Raw genomic sequence first — 18,882 nt, 5'->3', positions numbered from 1 at the left:
TCTACCATTTGGTAGAAGACTTAGAAAACAATAAAATGCCTGAAAATGTCACAGGCAAGAAGAAAAAATAACGGCAAGAAAACGTGGCCAAGAAAAATCCACACAGCTGGGAAAGCGGCTTCTACACCACTGCTTTAAAGAGTCACTTCAGTTACCCTCCGATATGGACTTAAATTGCAATGGCGCATAGATCTGCAGAAAACGTCAGCTGTGGAAGCACATGCTTTAAACCCTACCTTTCATAGGATTGACCACTGTCAGTTCTATAAACACACTGCTCTTTATTTGAACTCTTGTCCAGCACTGTTTCATCTGGAATTTCAGATTCTCCTTTTTCCTTAGCTTCTCGGTCACCAGGCTTTTCCTGAGAACGAAGCCCATTTTTCTCTTCTTTGAACACTGGCCATTCATTTTTATCTGCAGAGCCTTGCTTATCATCCCCAGAGCTATTATTTTCTTGTCGGCTCAGTCTCTCTGGGCATGAAATGCCTCTCCCGTCTTCGCTTTCTCTTGGCTCTGTGGAATTTCTTAGAGCAAAATCTTCTATTTCATCCTGTGGTCTTTCTGTATGAAATGCGGCGAAACTTCTCTGAACTAGAGGCAGGGGTCTTCTAAGCCTGTTTCATGTTGAGCTTTATTAAACGTTTCTTTCTCAGATTGTTCTTCTGGGAAGATCTCTCTAAAAGCCACCATAGGACACAATGTTTTAACGGAGGACGCATGTGATCGGTGTAATTTTGGCTTCACAGAATGGCATCTCTATACAGGCTTCTCTTTATCGGCAGATAAAAGCTTTGGGGAAGCAAAGTAGGAGAAAACGTGACCAATGGACTGACAGCTGGGCCCCCAAAGAATTTCTAGTTTGTAACTAGTAGGACCCAAAGCCAATCAAACAAAGGTATTCAAACAGCACTTCACCCGACACAGGGCATCACGAACATGTAACTTCCTTTGAACAAGAACAACCTCGCGACTTGTATAACAGAGCTTGACCCACAAATATCTAGTCTTATAAAAAGGTTACCTGTGGGAGGCACTGTCCTTTTGCCTTTGGCTGGTGCTCTTTCCTTCTGGCCGGGGTGTGAGCACAACTGCTCCTTAGCCTGTGGGCACACGATTGAGTAATGAGTAATGTGACTTACACATCACATCAGGCTCTCTCGACCTCAGCACTTCTGACACTTGGGGCTGGAGAATTCTTTGTTATGGGGAATGTCACGAGGATTATAAGACGTTTAGCAACATCTCTGGCCTCTGCCCACCCGAAGCCCACAGTACTCTCCCCCACCCAGGTGTAATAGCCAAAAAAAAAGCCTCCAGAAATTGCTAAATGTCTCCGGTGGGCAAACTCACCCCATATTGAGAACCATTATATTACACAATTCAAACACAGAAAAAAATACCAAAATAAATAGTAATTTAGAGGGCAGAACAGCCTGAATTAATGAAGGCCTGTACAGACTATAGTATTTGAAAGCAAATGACCTCACTATTTTAAAAGAAATTTTGTAAAACTCTGGCATTGTTTGTAGAAGAAGGCCCATCTTCATGGATAGATAAAGGATATTGTAACGTGTTTGTCACCCTTGACCTCTGTTTGTATTGTCTTGATATAGTTCACATATAAATCAAATAAAAATGAGAGGCTATATGTGAGTGGGTTTTGTAAACCAGAAAGTAGGAGAGTAAAGTAAGCTTTTATAAAAGGGGCTTCTACATTGCTGAGAACAGATGGCCCCTTTCTAAGGAGATAAACGTTCTTCTCACAGTCCTGGTCTCTCTGAATTAGCTAAGCAAACCCTTTTAAAATACCACATAAAAGGTAAACATTAGCCCAATCCACCCAAATTATCACAAGTTCTGAAGTTATACGTTATAAGTTAATGAAATTGTTTGGATGTCCAAAGAATCAGTCTTTTTTTCTTTGGAAAGAGAGTAAAATTTGCCTGAGGGTGACTTGCAAGCATGAAACACCATGTAAGTGCAGGTCATAGATATCAAGACAAATTATAAATGTGCTTTTAAACAATCCAAAGGGCAGTCCCATAGGTTCAGAGCATTTCCATTTTTCAGATAAGGACCTTCAAACACAGAGGCATGTTTAGTAAATCTGCAGAAAAGCAAAATTATAGATTAGAGCCCAGGAGTTTGGAACTTTCTCTTTTAAGTGAAAGGGCAGGAAAATGTCCTTTAGTTTCCCTCCTCTATACTTGCACAGCAATCAGCACATACTCCCACCCCAGTATAGACTGCAACATTTTCTTAAACATTTTTTCTCATCAATTTCCCACTAGATTATAGGCCTCAAGTGGGCAAAAAGACTGATTCATCTTTGAATCCTTGGCACTTAGCCCAGGGATATAATGATGGTGGAGGTGATGATGGTGTTGGTGATGATGGTGATGGTGGTGATGATGGTGTTGGTGATGATGGTGATGGTGGTGATGGTGGTGATGATGGTGTTGGTGATGATGGTGATGGTGGTGATGATGGTGACGGTGATGGTGATGGGAGTGATGATGGTGATGGTGGTGATGATGGTGTTGGTGATGATGGTGATGGTGGTGATGATGGTGTTGGTGATGATGGTGATGGTGGTGATGATGGTGTTGGTGATGATGGTGATGGTGGTGATGATGGTGACAGTGATGGTGATGGTGGTGATGATGGTGTTGGTGATGATGGTGATGGTGGTGATGATGGTGATGGTGATGGTGATGGGGGTGATGATGGTGATGGTGGTGATGATGGTGTTGGTGATAATGGTGATGGTGGTGATGGTGGTGTTGGTGATGATGGTGATGGTGGTGATGATGGTGATGGTGGTGATGGTGGTGTTGGTGATGATGGTGACGGTGATGGTGATGGGGGTGATGATGGTGATGGTGATGATGGTGATGACAATGATGATGGCTAATATATACTAAGTACTGATTACATACCAGGCACATTTCTAAGCACATTACATTATTAATTGCTTGTTCCTTATAGCAACCTTTTGGGATAGATACTATTAGCCCCATTTTATAATAAAGTTGGGTAATTTCACAGGGTTATATAATTCAGAAATGGTACAACCAGGATCCTAACTCTGAACTACAGCTGTACTGTCACTCTGAAAAAAGAAATAGAAGCTTATAGGCAAGGTATATCTTTAATATTGATTGGATATCTACCATACAGCCAGCAACACAGGAGACAAGAAAAAAGATTAAAAGAGAACGGCATAAAATAGAAACAAATTAGTAAAGAAATAAATATTTATTGGTCAAAAGATTAGAATAAACATGGAAGAGAGGAGAGGAAGAGAATTTCACTCCAATTTTGAAAATGAGTCAGATAAGATAATTTAACAAATTTTTAAAGATATTTTATAGCTTTGTCTTTCAATGCTTCTCTTTTGCAGTGAAAACCCCTGGTGGACAGGCATTTTTCTCCTGGGTTTATTCTGGGTGGCGTGAATGTGATGGTAAAAGCAAAGGTGGGCTTAGTAACAAAAACTGGTGTGTCAGTTAATTTCAGTCTATCAAAATATGTAAAATTGAGAATTTGGCTGTAAGCCTCCAGGCGTTTGCCTCCAGGGACGTCTCAGTGTCCATGGTGGGTGCCCACAGGATGTGCTGACGCTCTCTGGGTGCAGTGTTCTGATTTGACCAACAGGAGAACTATCAGTTCTGAGGAAGGTAAGAAACAAGCTTCCAAACCAGACCATTTTTTCCTTTAATTATATATCAGATATGATTCACCATTTAGATAACGTAAGAAGGTCTTTATTCATTGCCACAGGCTATCATATTTTCATTTCCCTAGGTCATACTGACATCTAGAGGAACTTTGAACTGAAGAGTTCCCGAAAAACAGAAGACGTTTTCTCCTTTTCTGTTTCTGGACAGCGACTTCAGTACGAAGTTCGTTCTTAGTGTTTCCAAGTTATATGTAGAAGTTGCTAAAATAGGAAGTACAGGTGTGTAAGCACATCTTGTTTGTTTTCCAAAAAGAAACGTATTCTGTACTGATTAAAGAGGACTGGTCAGTGCTGGAAGCATGAAGCTCCTGGAAGGATTATGATCACGGTCTGCTAAGGGATAAAAAAATCAGGTCAGACACCGTGTCCTTTGCTGAATTCACGCTGATGGACCAGACGAGCACGAAGGCCACATTTCACTCACAGTCACTCATTAATTTGTTCACTTAATCATTACTCATATATTTGCACATGGATTCCTTTTGTAACCATTTCCCCATTCCTTTTATAATATCAGTGGATTTAGAATGACTCGGGGAAGAAAGGGGATTTGGCCCAAATACCCAAGTATTCAAAACACAGTTCTGCCCTCTCTACTCTGTCCCGTTTCCGGGCTGGTGTCCTGAGTGGGCCTGTGCTCCCAAGCTTGTCCAGCTAGTCTCTGAGGGGCATGGAGGAAATGTCAGAACTAATTTCTATTCTTTCTCCGTTCTTTTCAAATGTATATTTTACTTATGTTTGAAAATATGTATTAGTAATATTGAGCACATATAATTTATGTCTGTAATATATGAAATGTTTATAAAAGTATGTATACATGTATTGCTTATCCATTTATATCATTTATAAATACAGTAAAATATTGCCATATGCTTTAAAATATTTTGCCAATAGCAGTGAACAATCAAAATACTTCGGAGACCATTCCTCTAGATAACACTATTTCTCACATTCTGCTTTTCTGAAATATGTGCTTTAGAGAAGAATCATTCTAATTAGCAGGTTCAAGGGCAAGTACCTAATTAGAGCTATCAGCTCAATTCTTGCAAACTCTTCCCCACCTCCTACAAAGTACTGCTTTTAAGAGGTCAGGATTCGTTCTTCAGATGACCTTTGTGACAGAGTAAACCAACTGCATGCACTTCATACTCCTGTCTCTGTTGTAGTTTCGCTTGTTGCCGTGGAATCGAGACCCTTAGAGGAAGCAACACGGGTGCACAGGTGTGTGCCGTGTACCACCAGCCCAACACTAAAACCCTACTTTTCCTGAGTGGTGAGATAACCAAAAGCGAAATTAATTCGATTGAACAACTTTGCCCAATCCCTCTTTCATGCCCATTCAATAAAAATCTATTTTAAGAAGCAAGCCTGAAATGGCTTTGAAATAACAGAAAGACTGAGATGGTTGCTACCTTCTCTGGACGGTCCTTTCCTGGGTTATGGCACTGTCCCCAGCCCAGGGGTACAGACCTTTCCCTGCACCTCTTCTTCCCCAGCACCACACGAAGGGTCAGGGTTCTAGAAGTGCCTGGTGAACCCGTGTGCACGAAGGAAGAAGTGCTTTCCGGACTGGTGGTCTCATGGCGAGAACATCCGTGTGTCAGGCTGCATCTCTGAAAAGCCGGACGGCCCCAGGCACCACCTGACGCGCACCCTGCCACTAATTCACATTCTTTGCGTCACTTAGCTGATGTTAAGTGACATCCACAGCCCTGCATTTGGGGACTACAGTTGCTTCAGAAAACTGTTTTCTTAACATCACAATGGGACACGACTAAACTAACCGCATAAATCCTGAGCTGAGGGTATATTACTGCTTATGGAGATGCCAAGATGAACACGTTTGGTAATTTTAACATTATGCCTTAGAAATACAAAAGCAAAATTATAACAACTGTAATGACCTTGTTAAACTCTGATTAGAATCCTCGTGGGGAAGAGAGAAAAACAGAGGCTAAAAGAAGACAAAGAGAGGAATTTTCAGAAGAAACATTAAAACCGTGTTTCCTCGCCTGAGCATAGAAGATGACTGTAGAGATCACTTGTGAGAGAAATCTATTTCTCTTCATCCTCAGGGCACACTCAGATTCCCTGGGCATTAAGGAGAAAGCTCCCTAAAGTCCCTGGCTGATACAACCCCCTTTGTGATGTGCAGGGCCTGGTAGGACAGGATCTGACGGAGGCAGCAAGGCAAGTGCTGACCCTGACCTCAGAGCCCAGCGGGTGCACCCTCCCCAGGCTGCGGAAAACATCGGGGATAATCAGATGGAAGACTAAAGCCTCTTGGTGTGTCCACAATTCCAGGGACAGGCTTCATCCAGAAACCAAGGAAATAGGACTCCTCACGGGTGTATGTCAAGAAAGGGCCCGGAATCAAAGGCATTGGTTCAGGAAAGTCTAATCGGAGGCTCTGTCAAGGGAAGAGACGTGGGCAGTTTTGCTTTCATTGGATCATAAGCTGCGTGGACGGTTCCATAAAAAGGCAGCACACTGCACAGGGGGCAGCGCCTCCAGCCAGAGAAGATGGATGGGGACCAGCACCGCTCAGAGGTCCTGGCAGGTTACTCCCCCCTGGCCACAGATTTCACTTAATGTGAACACACTTTTGAGTCTTCTTATCTCCACAAGCCCTGCTGCGGCCGAGGCCCCGTGGCCATAGGTGGGTGCTGAGCGGGGCTGTGCAGACCCAGGGTTACGGGAGAGGCCGGCCCTTGGTCTGCCCTGCCCCCTCGGGGGCCAGGCTGTGGACCAGAGCCGCAGGCTACTGGCAACATAGGCCTCCTCCGCTCTCCTCTCCAGCCTGGCTTTGTCGATTCGAAAGGACTGGTTAGATTTAACCTGGAGCAAAGGAAAAGTCTTCTCCTAAAGATCCAGTCACGTTGGGTACTTGGATCATAAGGATTTTATTTTCCCTCGTCTCACTGCTGATGGATGAGCTCACCTGAGACATCTCATACCAGATTCGTATTTTCTGATTTCCTACCCACCGCCATCTCTTCTGTCTGCCCCGAACAGGGAATGCTCAGCCCTCCGACTCGTACCTGCTCTTTTCCCACAAGCTGCCCACGAGACTCTGCCTGGCAGCCCCGTGCCACCCCCTTCCCCACCTGCCCAGACTCCCCCGCGCTCTGACCTGGTGCTTCCCAGCCACCCGGGGTGGCGGGACGGCCGGCAGCGACCAGCGCCCGGGGCCCACCGGGGAGTCTCACGACCCTGCCCTGGTGGAGCCTGGACACGGAGGCTGTGGGGCCCGCACGGACCGTCAGGCTCTGCCGGGTTTGGGGGCCGCGGCTCGCCGGCCCCGCCCCTCTGGCTTTGGAGGCGCTTTGGTCCCTCCCGGCCCGGGCGGCCCCACCAGAGTGTGGAGGCCAGGAAGACCCCGGGGAGGCCGGTTTCTCGTGTTTCCCTTTATCCCTGCAGCCTCCCACCCACCTTCAAGGGTCTGACCCTCCCCAGGGTGCAGGATTACCCAGCAGACCACTGCCTCCCAGGGGCACGTGTGGAAATGGGTCTGGGGCACAGCCCCGAAGACCACAGCCCCCGGGTTGACCTCGGGGGGCATCGGGGTGGGGGGAGCCAAGAAAAAGCCCGCGCTGCCAAGCACCCCTCGGGACCCTCCGCCCGGGACCCTCCGCCCGGATCTTCCGCCTGGACCCTCCGCCCGGCCTGCTGGTCAAAATGTAGTCATGGCCAGTGATTTAATTCCTCCACCAAAATGGAGGTGAGCAGAGGAGGGGAGACTCAGGCTGAAGTGGAAGAACACTACCTTCCAGGGCGCAGAAGTATTTACACACTCCACACAGAAGTGTGTCTGACACCCCGAATCATTGCAGGCCTCTGCCTTCTTGGGATTCTGTCCCCAGAATAGAACCTGGCACTTCACACCGGGCGGCAAAGTCACTGAGGAACGGCGGCGGGTGTGCGTGTGTGTGTAACCAGTTTCAAACGCAGGTATAAATGGGATTAGAGCTCCTTGAGGTTCATTTGATTAAAATGAGCCTTACTTCGTAATATTCCTCTCATACCACAGAAGACCCAACCTTGGAATGTTTTCACATGAAGTTTACTACGTTTTATCATCACCTAATAAAACTCTTTGATTTCTCCCCGCTGCAGACAGTTTTGTAAGGATTCGTTTCACACGGTGTTCTCAGTCTGTTTTTTAATTTTTATTTTAGGTTCACTTTTATCACTCCGTCCCCTGTCTCCTGCTCCGAGTAAGCGGTGGGCGGTTCAGCCCAAGCCCCCCACCCCGCATGGGCCTTCTTGGAGGCGGGCACCTCCCGGGGGCCCAGTGTTCCCCAAGGGAGGGGCTGTGTGGTCCCTTGGTGGTAAGGGAAGTTCAGAGGTCTGAACTTAGATTCACTAAACGAAATATTTAACCTCACGTTTCGCCTTTCCACAGCTTCCCCAGGGCAGCAAATTTTGAAAGCACGTTACAAAGCAAAGTGGCTTTCAAAGGCTATCTCTGAAAAACAGTGAGAAGCTGCAAAGCTCTTAAAAAGTCTCTGAATGTGGAATGTAATACAAACTCTGTAGATATAAACCCATCTGTTATGACTATCCCCAAACATTTAGTTGCCTGGTCCCTTCTACTCAAAGTAGGTCCGTGGCCAGCACCACCAGGGAGCTTGTTAGAAATGCAGACTGTCAGCCCCACCACACCCACCGGCTCAGAATCTGTGCTTTCACCAATCCCGCAAGGCTCCCATGAATGCTAACATTGAGAAGCGCTGGCCAAGCGCTGGCCTAGGCAACACACGTAACGACCTGGTGTAGAGAAGCCTTTGAATAAAGGCTTGTAATTTTATTTTTGCTACCCCTACGAGTTATCATTAGTGGGAAATTGGAAAGTGTGCCTTGACAGTCAAGGGGAGAGCCGTGGGCGATGAGTGAAGAGGACGCGGGTGTTTCTGCCAGCACCCCCTTTGCTGCCTTAGGCCTTGGGGCAGTGGTTCTGCAGTTTACTAAGCTCCTGCCCCAGAGAGCCTTAACTAGTAGCTCTGGGTTGGAGCCCAAGAACACTTTTCACGAACTCTGTGATTCTGATGTAAGTGGTCCAGGGGCCACACTTTGAGGAACCACAGGGAATTCCTACTCGTTATTCAACACCGTACCCAAGAAGGTTTCCCGTTGTGAATTCTCCCTTGAAACACTCCTTCCCTTAGCCTTATACTGAAAGAGGAATCAGTCCTTCTTCCATGTGTGTTGGCTGTGCATCTATCATGCATTTATCATAGCGACCGTGCCTAGACACCTCGGTATCCTTAGCGTCTAACTCTGTGCTTGATCAATTGATTAATTGATCAATCGATCGATTAGTAAGCGGGGGGATGCTGATGCCAGACGGTATTTGCTGAGCACCTCAGTCACCTGTATAAAATGTTATCTTGAGGGATGACCTATTTATTATATCCTTTATTACATCCTCCTCAGTATGAGGCTAGACGTCCAGCTCCCAGGCTCCTGGGCCACCTAGAAGTCCCCACGCTCACGTAGTGGGCTTTGTGGGTCTGTACCTCTGAGAGAAAGCCCATGCTCTGCTCAGATCGTTGTGTCACCAGTTATGTATCATTTTACCACTTTCTCAACAAATGTCTCATACCTAATAAAAATCATTTGCTTAATGTATATATTTCAGATCTATTATTCATACCTCTGTATTGACCGTAACTCCCTTAACATGCTTCAGAGACACTTAATGAACACTTCCGATGATGGAAAGGAGAAGAGGTTAGAGTATCAGCACTGCTACGTTTTACTTCATTAGGATTATGAAACAGTTTTGCCTGAAGGCAAGAGTGAGCAGCAGCTATTTCCTTTGAAATGTCTGATTAAATTTCTTTGTACATCACCTAGCTCAACACTGGAATAGGTGCTAAGTCAATGCCTTTGCCTTTGCCACTGAAGTCCTTCACTGTGTTTGCCCTGGGATTAAGGAGCCAGCCTATACGTTATTCTAATGCTCCTTCAGCTCTCCAAGTCTACGATGCCACAGGATCTAGACTACAACTTGGTAGAGTTAAAGGGCACACTCCAAATCTTTGTCTGCTGGCACGAAACCACTTCTTGGGGGCTTTTTCAAGTACCTTCACCCTTGGAATCTATCTCCTGTTGCGATGATGGTTTAGTAGTAACCAGATGCCTGCGTGGAAATGTCTTTAGGGCAGATCGTAGAAAGCAGTGTGCTTGTTTGTTTGGCTGCGTGATATTAATTTTCCATTTCTCAGCTGGCGGGGCGTTGCTTCAATGGTGTTGGCTTCTCCCCACTGCATTAGGCCCTGTCGACACGGGGAGGGGGCGGTCTCTTGGGAACTTTATCAACGGAGGCCCGTTTCCCCCTCTCCGAGGGGAAGGGAGTGTGGTGGGTTAGTCCTGTTTCTTCCCCAGCATCGCTCAGAGGCAGTGACGTGGGGATAGGCTTGTATGACGCGCACGTCAGCTCCTTTGCAAATTTGTAGTCTCGGGCAGCCTTGGCAATGAGCCTGTCCTCCTTCTTTAAACAGGGAGCTTCATTCACTGATTCAAATAAGAATAACAGTCTCTTGTTTGCCAAGGTGAGAGACTGCTGCGTCAATGAACAAAACCAATACAAGCGAAAAGGTAGCATTTTTCATTATGGAAATCAGCTCTTTATCTTCTACAATAGCTGAAGGCAGAACCAGGAGAAATAGGAAAAATCAGCTTAGACGAAACATCACAGGTTTAAATTAGATTTTAAAAAGAAATTAAGATAATGGAAGTAGTTTTCTGCACAGTGAGGTGGGTTAGATACATAACTGTTTTGTATTCCCAACCACACAATTTACCACAAAAGAACCCAGTATTTTAACAGTTCAAAATAAGACAAAGAAATAGAAAACTTACTAAATCATAAAATCTATTTAGAATTTGAAGAGACTTTCAAGGGCATGTAGCCCGATCAGCTCAACCGAAAATGAGAAAAACGAGATTCTTCCCAATTCCACCCAATTATAGGAGATTTTAATAATATTTGAAACGTTTCTGCTAAAAGGGGTGGCTCTGGATAATACTGGTGGTTCTTCCTACAACACCTTCATCCTTAAAAGTGTTAACAGGGCCTCATGGAGTACAGACTCTGTCCTCGTTTTCTCTCACTAAACATCTACCCACCACAGTACATATTCCAAATGTACACACAGTTCTCAATATCCCATTTGTTATTACACAGTAGTTTTCTGTGACTTTTAGAAGAATAGGCAACTATAGATGAATTTATGTTAGGAATTGGTATAAGCATAAGCATTAACCTGTGTTATGGTATCGGTTTGCCAGAGTGAGAAGGGCATAGGTCAAGTAAACTTTAAAGTGCCTATTTTTGTTTGGAGGAAAAGCCTCTCAAATAAGACACGATAATGGACAGGATTAAGGAAACTCGATTAGCACCTGCAGGAGGTATCTAAAGAGAGTCTCTAGGCTTGCACTGGACAGGGCCTGAGGACGAGGAGGGGCTGGTCTGCTTTCCTTGGCTTGTTGGGGCCCCGCCTGGAATTCCCTGTGGGTTTCAGGAGAGCAAAATCCTGTGTCGTGTACTGCCATAGGAAGCACAAACGGCGCACACGTGCTCGCCCACCTTCCTGGAGACCGTTTGCTAGACTACGCCCAGAACAGCAGTCAATAACTAAGTGCCTCCGATGGGGTGACGGGCGGCCTCGGCCGCAGCACTGCACAATCACCGCTGCAAGGTGCAGTCGTGGGTATTCCAAGAGCAGGACTGCAGTCCGTTTTCAGTTACGGACCTCGTATAAAACCGTACTCCATCTACATTCCCTCCATTCAGCTGTGCCCCCCTCAACGTGACTAACGAACTCTTTCTTCTCTGTGAACCTGACTGACACACAAAGGTAACCCCCTTAGGTAAAAGTCACGAGCAAAATGCTCATATAAAACCACGGGGGCCGATACCTGTTTGCTCTTTTCCTCTGTTAACTGAGAGGCACGGCGTGCTTCATGCTCACAGGCTAGGCTATCTCGTCAAATTCCAGAAAATACATCTAAACTGTGAAATGAGAAGCTGCTAAAAGAAAAAAAAAAAAAAAATAGAAGTAACTTTTTCCAACTCTTCTGGTCACATCTCATTATTTTCATGTATTAGAATTTAGGCAATAGTCTAAATATACTTGAATTTCACATTTAACGAGACCAGTTCAATTTGGCATTTAACAATCACTGTAAAATTTTTCATTTTGATTTAATTCAGTTATAAGCAATATATTTTTCAAACTGACCTCATTATTGGTGGAGTACATTTACACAAGTATATAACTTACAATAGCAACATCAGTCAAATCTGAACATGAAAGTTTCGTTTCTTTACATGCTATTACTTTGCTGTTGTTCATTTCCTATTCACTCCCACAGAATTACTCGTATTGGCACCAACTTTGCCTATTCAATAGAGAAGTAGCATTATTTAAAAATAAATAAGTTCAGTTTCCAGGTAGATGTTATAAAAAATATTAAGTACTTTTTATGACTTCTAGTCTTAGTTAGTATCACCTCAAAATTTCTTCTCTACTAAAAGTTATGACAATTAATGTCAAAGTCAAATGCAGGGTTTTTTTCTTTTTAATTTTAAAGAAAATGAACCAGATGAGGATTACAACTCCTATAAAAATCCACATTCTATAAAACGAGGACTCCAGCTGCAAAAAAATCCTCAACTCAAAATCCTAAAATCTAGGGGTTTTTTCAAGTGATTAAATAACTAAGACTAGTTTATATTATAATACGGATATATAATTTTTAATGGAATAGCATACCATTTATATGCATTTCATAATCATCCATATTTTTATTAAATCTTGGTCCCATCAATACTGATTTAACCAAATTTACGTCTGCAAAGTGTACATAACCTTTTCCCCCTAGATGATCTAATATCTTTATTAAAATTTAAAAATAAGAATTTTGATAGAATTATCCTAACCCTATATGTAAATATACTTCCTCTAAACAATGTTTTATTTTAATAATTAATAATGTTAAAATAAGCTTCCTTACTAAATTCAAGTACTAATCAAAGAACACCAGCTCCAAACTAAAAAAAAACTTGGGAAAGTTGACTGAATCTATAAACATACTTGTGCTTAGAAATAATAGAAATGTGTTCTTAGGAGTGATATTCTTTGATGAAAACTCTGTTTTTTAAATTTGCCTTCAAGCATTACATTTTGTTACCTTCTCTTTCAATAGTTTTTCAAATCATTTTTTCAGAGGTTACCAAAGAGTTGATCTTTTCTTAATCAAAGTTTAACATCACAGATTTGCCATACAATGTAGCCTTTGTCACCATGACTTTTGGCTGTGAAAAAAGGAAAAAAAATCACATCTCACCTTCCCATTCCCTCCAGTGACAGCACAGAAGGAGTTGTCCACTCTCAGATGTGCTGTGACCTAAGCCATCAGTCTCATTAGCCTCAGGTAGCCCAGGAGTTAATTAGGTACTAAGATGCTCAGGGATTCTGCCAGCTCTCAGCTTCTCACAGGGCTGTGTCTTGTTTATATCCAGGACTATATGTTCCTTCCACTTAATATTTTGGCTTCTTACTTTGTACTCCAACTCCAATGAAAAGTTCTGGTCTCCTCCCCACCCGGCTCCCTCAGTGCAGAAGTCTTTATTAAGACCGGGTTTGTCTTCTGGCTGCGACACCTCAGTATTTTCCCTACACAGCTCACATCCTTGAAAACACTACCTGGTTTCTTTCTAAATGAGCACCTCTGGTAGGGCACTTGTAAAAATATCTAAAAGTTAAAATCTAAAACCTCCCTTTGTAAGCCATGTGCCTCTCAGGTTTCAGATGATGCCCATTCTCTTAGACGATGCTTTCACCTCATCCCATTAGTGGTCCTCATGATTTACGCGTGATCAGGAACTGAGAGCTGTTTGGCATTTCTTCCTGCTTTGGCCTTCATCTACCAGGCTTCTCCGTCCACTAGTGTATTTGACATCTATGAGCATTGAGCCCTGGTTTATTCTCCTTGGAGAACTCACCGACACTTTCAGCTAAACTCTATACAAATGATCTCAGAATTCTGTCTTTAATCCCATAATCCCAACGATTGCTAGATCTCAACATTTTGCCATGCTATAAGGCTTTCAAACGGTACAAATCTAAAATAAAACCCAACATCTTATGCCTGCATCGGCTTGCCTTCGGTGATTCCAGGCTCTGTCAACAGCGCTGTGACGATCTTAAGTGTAGATCTGCCAGGGAGCCCCAGGGTCCGGCTGAAAACAAGCCAGGGCCAGGCCTGAGCCTTGCACTAAAGTCCCCCATCCTCCCACCGGTACAGCCCTCAGAGGAGGCTCACCGACCTTAGACCCAAGGCCATGGCAAGCTCCACCGTGTAGGCATGCGACTAGTACCAGGACTCCAACAAGTGAGCACAGAAAAACAAATGGGAATCCAGAGGAACACTGCTGTGAGTTCCAAATGGGAGAACAAACCCTGAAAGGTCTGCTCGTGGTGAATAGGGCCCCGATGCTAAGCCTGGGTCCCAGGGTGCAGCAATAGTCTCTAGGGGGGAGCCCAACAAGGTCAAGATCTAGACTCGGCTCTGACACACACAGCGAAACTTGAAATGGGGACCAGCGAAGCCTGGTCCTAATGTCTGGGGTCTCCTTGGGAGACGGGGCGCTCTAGCCTGGGGACTTGGGTCTAGGAGGCTCACATGAGAACTCAGGGTGCCCACGGGGGAGCTACACATCTGAGAGCCATGGAGAGGTCAGGATCAGCTTCACGCAATGGCCTGATGTACAGAAAGGAGCCCAGGGGCTGGGCAGAGACACTTCATTTCCCAAGAATTCTGCTAGGGAGAATCTCCTAGACTAAAGCTCCTCTGTCTAAGGAAGGGCAGAGAGGTCAAGGCTGCTTAGCGTTTCCTGCCTCGCCCCAAGCCTGTGGGTCCACTGATCCCTGAGACCAGCCTGTGGGGAGCTGAGGGCCGGGACACCTTGGAAAGGAGGCGGATGCTTACAACTGAAGGTCCTGAGAACAGGTTCAAGGTCGAAATGCACATTACAGGGCAGCGACCTGCGACCCCAGCTGCACCATAGAATCACCTGGAGAGCCTCTGAAAAATACCAGCCCTGGTGTCCCATTCCAGGCCAACTGTACCCAAGTCTCTGGAGTGGGACCCTCACTTCAACATTTTCTAAAGGCTTAGACTTGTCAGACTTAGCAAATGAAAACATAGGATGCCCAGTTAAATTCAAATTCAGATGAACAACAAATAATTTTTTAATATACGTTATGTCCCTTACTAAAAAAATCATTCATTGTTTATCTGAAATTCCATTTTAAGTGGTGCCCTGTATATTTTCTGGGGCAACTCATGTGAGTAATGTACAGTCAAGGCTTGGGGACAGCTGCCCTGGGGTTAGCCTGCCAAGGTCTTAGCCCTCTAATTTGCAAAGTTTGTCTTACGTGGAAAGTGAGTTCTGTCACAGCCGAGACTCTCCTGCGAGGTTTATGAACTAGGGTTTAATTCACCAGACTTCAATGGTGTGTGCAGGAGACAGCCAGGGTCGACAGCAGGGACGTAAGCAAGACAGTGTCGCTGTCCTCCAGGGACTAGCCGTCCAGAGGTGCAATAAAATAATACATTATTTCCTATTAAAATAAGAAATAATTTCTTTAAAATATTTACCCAATTAGTAACTGATCATGTTGACATCTCTGTTTATGAGAGAAGTCTATTTGGAGCAAGACTTACAGAAATAAAACCTTTTAGATGGAATATCAAAACTTCATTCTTAAAAATTAACCACTTTGAAATACTGATTTAAAGCTTCTGCTGTCTATAGGTTTTCTGGCACTGAAAGCTACCTCCAGGTTCGGAGGATGCCTCACTCCTGCAGGCTGCTCTCAGCTGTGGAGGTGGAAGCTCCCAAGCCCTGGGGTTCCTTAGGAGATTCGAAGCACACCTTTTAGTGTTCTTTAAAGATGGAGTTTGAAATGTTGAACAGGATGACGCAAGGGACAAGGGGCCAAGTCATAGCACAGACTGTCTTACAATATCTCATAGTAGCACAAATACTTTGTTACTAATAACGTCCCAGGTACTGAAATCTGCCAGCCTTTCATTTTCCAGATCAGAGTGGTAAGTTTATTCTCAGAATAATGTCTCTTGCACTGACCAGTTTCCAGGTGCGTTTTCTTGAGTGGGAGGGACAGCGTGGACCTGTGGCCAGTCTGCTGGACTGTACGTACCCCGCACACAACCGTGGACACAAGTCCAGGAGGGGAACAGCCATCCTCCACATGTGCCACAACAGAAAGCAACTGAGGACCATGGCTCCAGGTTCATATCAATCCACAATTAACGTGTATTGAGGATGGTTCTCTAATTAACCACAACTTCACCCGGCTCTTCTGTTATCCAGTTTACATGCCTCTGAATTTCCCACAAGACATGGTAAGAAACTTAATTGCAGAAATTAATCTAAATCATGGCACTCTCACATCAGCCAGTTTAGTAACCCAGGAGAAAAAGGAATAAGATGAATTTAGCACGACATTTCCTTGATGAATGCAAGTTACAAAATTTTTGGCGATAGCAGCCCCTATCTTTACCCCCAGATGGTCCATATCCTAAATACTCTTAGCCACCAGTTACTTCCAAATTTTCTCATTAAATTCTCTTACCTATGGCTCAGTAGAGATGGAATGAAATGAGGGAAAGACTTTTTACTTTCAAACTTTGTTTGAGTATGACACGGGAAGGAAATTTCTGGCTATCCTGCATGAGCTTTTCTGTGGGGTGTCAGCCCTGGTTCACGAACAAGCTTTAACAGGGTGGTATCATCTGAGAAGCTGTAAAGTGCAAAGATGCTTTGGAAGGGCATCTCACACGTAACATTATCCACTAGTTAAAAACTATTTTTAAGTAATGCTAACGTTGGGTATCTTTGGTTTAAAAGACATAGGCAACTTTTAAGGTCTATAATTTTAAAGTAGGCTCTGAGGATTTCGTTCCAAAGAGCAACATAAGACTGGTGATTGTTTTTCATGATAACAAAAGCTCTTTCCTCCAGTCATGGCATCCTTGACAAAAGGTGCTTCTGTAAAGATATAAATAATAAATCAAAGTTATACATTTTGCAGGTAAATATACAATAGAATACATATCAGAGTTGGCACGTGAGGTAGGTTTTTCTCATCTTTTGTTTTAAAGCAGAAAAGGGCCTGCTGTTCACTGGTTTATTTAAGGAAACCATCTCCATGTTCCCACTAATGCTCACCGCAACCTAAAACCCTCAGGCGCTGATCCTGCTGTCCCTGTAACAACAGCTTCGTCATGCTCTGGGGCACATGCTCGGCAGAGGCCACCTGAGTTGAGGAATGACCTCCGTGGAGAGAAGCCACAAAAGTCAGCTGGTTGCCTTTGTCTATCAGTGGCGTCCACATGCTGTGTCCGTGAGCCCCTGTGTTCTTGGCCACTCAGGTCTCCAGCTAGTAATTCCAGAAGATGGACCATTTATGCGTGGGCTTGCATATTTGCAAATAGCCTGGTGAGGGCTGCCCAGACCTGTGTGTCTACTTCAGGCCACTTAAAATCCAGCAGGAAAGCACCAGTCACTCAAAGACCATTGCCAGTGACATAGAACTTCACATGATCTCTGACTTGAGCCAAGCAGGACAACAACAAGAGACCCAGGAAATTCTTTAGTCTACGACGTTCATGTTTTGAGAAGTTGGCTTTAATGATCATGAGAGTCATCGGCAGTGGTGCCTAAGCTTAAGCCAAGCAGAGTTAACCAGCCTGAGTCTCAAAGTCTCGTGAGGAGCACTGGTGGTACCCACCGAGGTTAGGGAGGCCCGGGGGCGGGGGCGGCGTGCCCGTCTTCATGGAGCTGGGCTTTACCACCAGGATTTATGGAGAAGGGGCCGGACGCAAGCTACACCTCTGCCGCTGCTCCACAGAATACTTTGCTTCAAGCCATACAAAGTCCTGAAGAAAGCAGGCTATTCAGATGCATGAAATCTTAACTCTCAGCGGGGATCATCTCTGTCAAATGGACCACTGGTCCACAGCCAGGATGCGGGGTTCTAGTAACGTTTCTGTTAACCAACTGCGTCCCCTGCAGAAGCCACTTCATATCTCAAAGACTATGGTTCTCTCAGTCAAATGGGCTTATCTCCGCTAGTTCCAAAGATTATTGAGAGGCTAAGATACAGTGACAAATGTGCAAGTGTTTTTGGAAAAAGAAAAGCAACACAGACACTAAGTTGGTGTGGTCTCCCTGGAACAAGCCTGTTCAGCTGTCTGCACAAACGGTGTCTGCTCCGACTCCTCCGCTGCCTCGGTCAAGTCCACCTCCAACGCTGAAATAGGAGGAGTGTCCGTGCCTGACCCTGACACTTGGAAGAGCACTCTCCCATTTGCATAAGGGCTAGCACAAAGCTGTCACCAGTATTACGTTAGAGAGGGCCGTTCCCACCCCAGAGTCAGGGCATGATTTAATGGTCAGGAATCCCTGGAGAGGTCTCTGGGGATCACCACGGGCGGGCGATGCAGGGTTTCCCAGCCAGCTCCTTCTAAAGGTCGGATCCCGTATTTGGGCCCAGGCGTAGGTGGATGAATGTACCCTGAGCTACCATTCGGTGGAGAACTTTGCTTTCATGGTTCCTCCTCGAAACACTCCCACCAAACCCAGAATGAAGAATGCTTTTTCTTGAGTGAAAAGTAACATAAGCCAAACCACAGTGAGACACCACCCCACACCCATCGCACCACGGAGCCTAGCAAAAAAACAACAAGTAAGTGTCGGTGAGGATGTGGAGAAATTGGAACCCTGCGCTCTGCTGGCGGAAACGTAAAATGGCGCAGCCACTGGGGAAGATAGTGTGGCAGTTTCTCCAAAACTTTAACGTGGAGTTGCCATATGACCCAGCAATCCCTCTTCTGGGTATACACCCAAAAGAATTAAAAGCAAGGATTCAAAGAGATATTTGCACACCCATGTTCATAGCAGCATTATGCACAATGGCCAAGATGTGGAAGCAACCCAAGTGTCTGTTGATGTGGTCCATCCATACAATGGAGTATTGTTCAGCCTTAGAAAGGAAGGAAATTCTGATACAGGCTGAAACCTGGAGCCTCTTTTTTTA

The 18,882-nt window shown here is 44.9% G+C and overlaps 1 protein-coding gene across 21 annotated transcripts in view; it reads right to left on the bottom strand.

Annotated features, from left to right (window-relative positions):
- Window positions 1-18,882, bottom strand: part of MYLK4 (myosin light chain kinase family member 4) — a 93,878-nt gene that overhangs the window by 26,551 nt on the left and 48,445 nt on the right. For 6 of the 21 annotated variants that reach the window (XM_082345670.1, XM_082345671.1, XM_082345672.1 and 3 more), the window contains one exon: window positions 1,025-1,103. In XM_082345670.1, the coding sequence (XP_082201796.1) occupies window positions 1,025-1,103 (79 nt within the window). Of the gene's footprint in view, window positions 1-236; window positions 793-1,024; window positions 1,104-9,401; window positions 16,833-18,882 lie in introns of all 21 variants that reach the window. The other 15 variants (XM_082345663.1, XM_082345666.1, XM_082345668.1 and 12 more) reach the window with 12 other exon arrangements.

This window comes from Balaenoptera borealis (genome assembly GCF_965194805.1).
Source record: "Balaenoptera borealis genome assembly, chromosome: 12".
Classification (NCBI taxonomy): Eukaryota; Metazoa; Chordata; class Mammalia; order Artiodactyla; family Balaenopteridae; genus Balaenoptera; species Balaenoptera borealis.
The sequence above is the reverse complement of the archived record's forward strand: the minus strand, read 5'-3'. Positions and strand labels throughout refer to the sequence as shown.